At 40.9% G+C, this 3334-nt stretch overlaps 1 protein-coding gene across 1 annotated transcript; it reads right to left on the bottom strand.

Moving 5' to 3' along the window:
- Positions 1-2344: 2344 nt before the first annotated feature.
- On the bottom strand, positions 2345-3334 carry LOC106496168 (G-protein coupled receptor 55-like). Its single transcript, XM_013956769.1, has one exon. The coding sequence runs from the start codon at positions 3332-3334 to the stop codon at positions 2345-2347; it is 990 nt and encodes a 329-aa protein (XP_013812223.1).

Below are 3334 nucleotides of genomic sequence, written 5' to 3' on the forward strand. Positions count from 1 at the left end.
CCCTGGGTGCAGAAGTTTGCATTTTTGCTTGTTGAAATTCATGAGATTTCTGCTGGCCCAGTCCTTGAGTTTATCGGGGTCCCTCTGGACTGAGGCTCTGCCAGTTGGCGTCTCAGCCATACCCCAGGCTTAGCGTTATCCACAGACCTGCGGAAGGTGTGTACTGTAGCATCACGCGTCATGTGTGCTTGATAAACTTTAAACTTTGTACCTTAAGAAGTGCCGTGTTTTTGCAGAGTTGCAAATTGCACCAATGGTAATATGAAGTTTCAGCTAATTGGCTAGTCATAAAAGAAGGAGCTCAGAGTATTTTGCAGGAAATATTGTAGGGATTTGACAGGGAATTGTCAAGTATTTACTGAGAGGGTTTCCTCAGAAAATATTTAAAATTGTCCAGATTTCTAGGGGTGGTTATCTTTCCTGCTTTTACTTTTTCTATTTATTTCTGGTAATTCAGTTATTATCTGTTGCCATAGTTATGAACCATAAGTACTTCCTGGAAAGGAAAATCTCCAATTAAGTCTTGGAGCTGTTTAAGGGAAAAATGGTAAAAGTTTGGCATGAAACAATCAGATAAGAATCATACACTGCCATCACATTGAGGAATTAAAATTATATTTTAAAATCACACAGCTCATGTATACAGTTTATTTGGTAGAACATGTTCTTTCTCCTACATATCTTTCATATGCAAATTAATATCAAAGGTGCAAAAAGAAAGGCTCATAATGAAAAGGCTGCAGGTTTCTGAATGATCAAGACAGTAGTAAATAATATTTTGAGAACCTACTGTTTTGGAAAGCTCTTCCTCTTGCTGCTCTGCAGATAATGGCGAAGAAGATCATAAAAACCTTTCTTTTCCTCTGAGCTCCTTCATGCCTCAGCTGTGGTCATGCTTTTAGTACTAACAAGTTTTAAAACATTCACACGTTAGATATGTGCAGCTTCCCACTTGCACAATCAGTAATTTGTACAGAAATCAATTGACTGCAAATTTTATTTTCAAAACTAGCAAACTAGCCCCCTCCTTTCTTTTTTTGCTCCAGACAGAAGCCAATTTCTTTTCACATTTTGAATAAATAGAACGTCTGCTCTGGAACAAAGACGTGGTTCTGAGCAATCTTAAACAATTTTTACAGCTGCTTTTAAAAGGCACAAAGATAGATTTCTTTATGTGAAAATGTTTCTGGCTAAGGCAGCATGAATCATATCAATATCATGGTAGAAGAAATAGTAGGCTTAAATTGCAACAAGAAAGTCTTTAGTTTAAACTCAGCGCCAAACTTACACATGGTATAAGGGTGGTGAAATACCAACAGAGCTGATCAAGAAAGGTTGTGAGACAGCGGTCTCCAGAGGTTTGTAAAGCAGAGTTAGGAAGGCTTCTCTGAGGAACGAGATGGATGGAGCTAATCCTGTCTCATGGCTGGGAGACAGGAGTTTATCAGATGGGTGGTCCCAGCCTATTTTTCTGGGATGCTATGATTGCTTCCATAATTCCTGTCTTCCAAGAAAGCATGAGAAGGCAGACAGAAAACTTTAATGCATGTATCATATTATACCTTTGGCATAAATATTGTGATGATTACCCACAGTTCATCATGTGGGATCATTCACTAAATGCAGTATTTGAAGCAGTTCTTTTGTTTTCCATGTGCAAAGCCAGTTTTAAAATTGCTGGAGAAAAATGTGCTGATTCCTCAGCGTAGATAATCACAAATGTACATTGCTCAGGGTCGTATACTGGGCAAGCCGTCCTCCATTTGGCAGAACAGGAGCTGCTGTCCTCAGTAATGGCCCAGACTGGTGTATAATGCTTGTGGGAGGTATGGTTCAATATTACAACAAGCTGGCCAAGCTGTTCACACCAGAAGAGTTCTGATGGTAACCTTATGTACAGTTTACAGACACAAAGAACAGAGTGAGACTTTTGGTTCTATATTGCCTTTTAACTCTCGGTTACATTCTAAGTTAGAAAGAAGGTTTGAAATATTTATTTCTATTTTTGACTGGCCCTAGCAAGTTTCTGATCACATTGGCGAAAGGAAAACTGGTGCAGTGGTGGTGAAGGCTGATTTTAAGTGGCATTCTGATGATTTGTGTTGTTTTACTCTGGCAAGCTTTTCACATTTTAACAGATACCATGAAGGTTACGGACATAACGCTATGACAATAAAAATTTTTTTTTTCCAGCACTTTTCCCCTTTCACCATTAAAAATATGGAAACATATGAAAAATGTTTGGAACAGGTTCACATTTACCAGAAAAACGCTGTCCTTCCTCCTCCTCCACCTTCCCTGCCGTGGCCAGGGTGACCCTAGTATTGTGTCAGGGATGGCACTCTCAGAGTCCTGCAAGGCAAGTGGGAGCCGAGGAAGAGATGTTCTTCCACTGCAGGCAATCCTGTCTTATAGCACAAGGCTTAAAGACAGGACATAGTTCAATAACCGTCTTCATGTTCGTTTTCTCACGAAATTCTTTTGCAGCAAAGTAATAAAAGATGGCATCCAGGCAGCAGTTCAGATTGGCAAATATCATTGACACCTGAATGAAGAGGCTGATGTTTTGTTTCAAACTGCAGTCTTCTATGACATGCTGTCTTACCAGGCACTGTAGGCAGATCCCAAGATGGACCGGTGTGAAGCACACCAAAAATACCACAAGGTTAATGGTAATGACTCGTAAGGAGCCACTGTCTTCTTCCTTCTTTTTATCTCTGCTTTTTTGATTCAGAAGAATAGAGATGTTTTGAGCAGAGCAGAAAACCATTGCTGAGAGTGGGATCAGAAATCCAAAAATCTCCACAGAAACAATGAGGGGGATGCTCCAGGCCTTTTCTGACATGTTGTGAAAGCACTTTAAATTCTCGTCCTTGTGAAACACATACATTGGGCTGCTGCAAAGCCAGACTATTGCCCAAATGAAGCAGCAAATCAAGATTGCACATTTGGGGGACTGGTTAGCTCGGCCTTCAAAGGGGTGCCTTATGCAGATGTATCTGTCGACAGTAATGCAGACAATAATGAAGATACTGCCATACATATTGACAAAGTACAGAGACTCAATGAATGCACACAGGAGCCCGGGCGCTTCTGTGACAGAGTAGTACAGCTTGAGAGGGAGCGAGAGAAGCAGCAGGACATCTGCAATTGCAAGATTGATCATGTAGACTGAGGTTTTGGTCTGTTTCTTCCAAAAGCAGCAGAACATGGAGAGGGCTAAGGTGTTGAGAACTAAGCCAAGAATGAAGGTGGGGATGGAGATCCCGAACTGGAGAGTCTTTGCTAAGCTGTCGATGCTAGTAAAGTTGCATTCCTCGCTGCGGTTGGTCAT

This window comes from Apteryx mantelli, chromosome 9, assembly GCF_036417845.1.
Source record: "Apteryx mantelli isolate bAptMan1 chromosome 9, bAptMan1.hap1, whole genome shotgun sequence".
NCBI lineage: Eukaryota > Metazoa > Chordata > Aves > Apterygiformes > Apterygidae > Apteryx > Apteryx mantelli.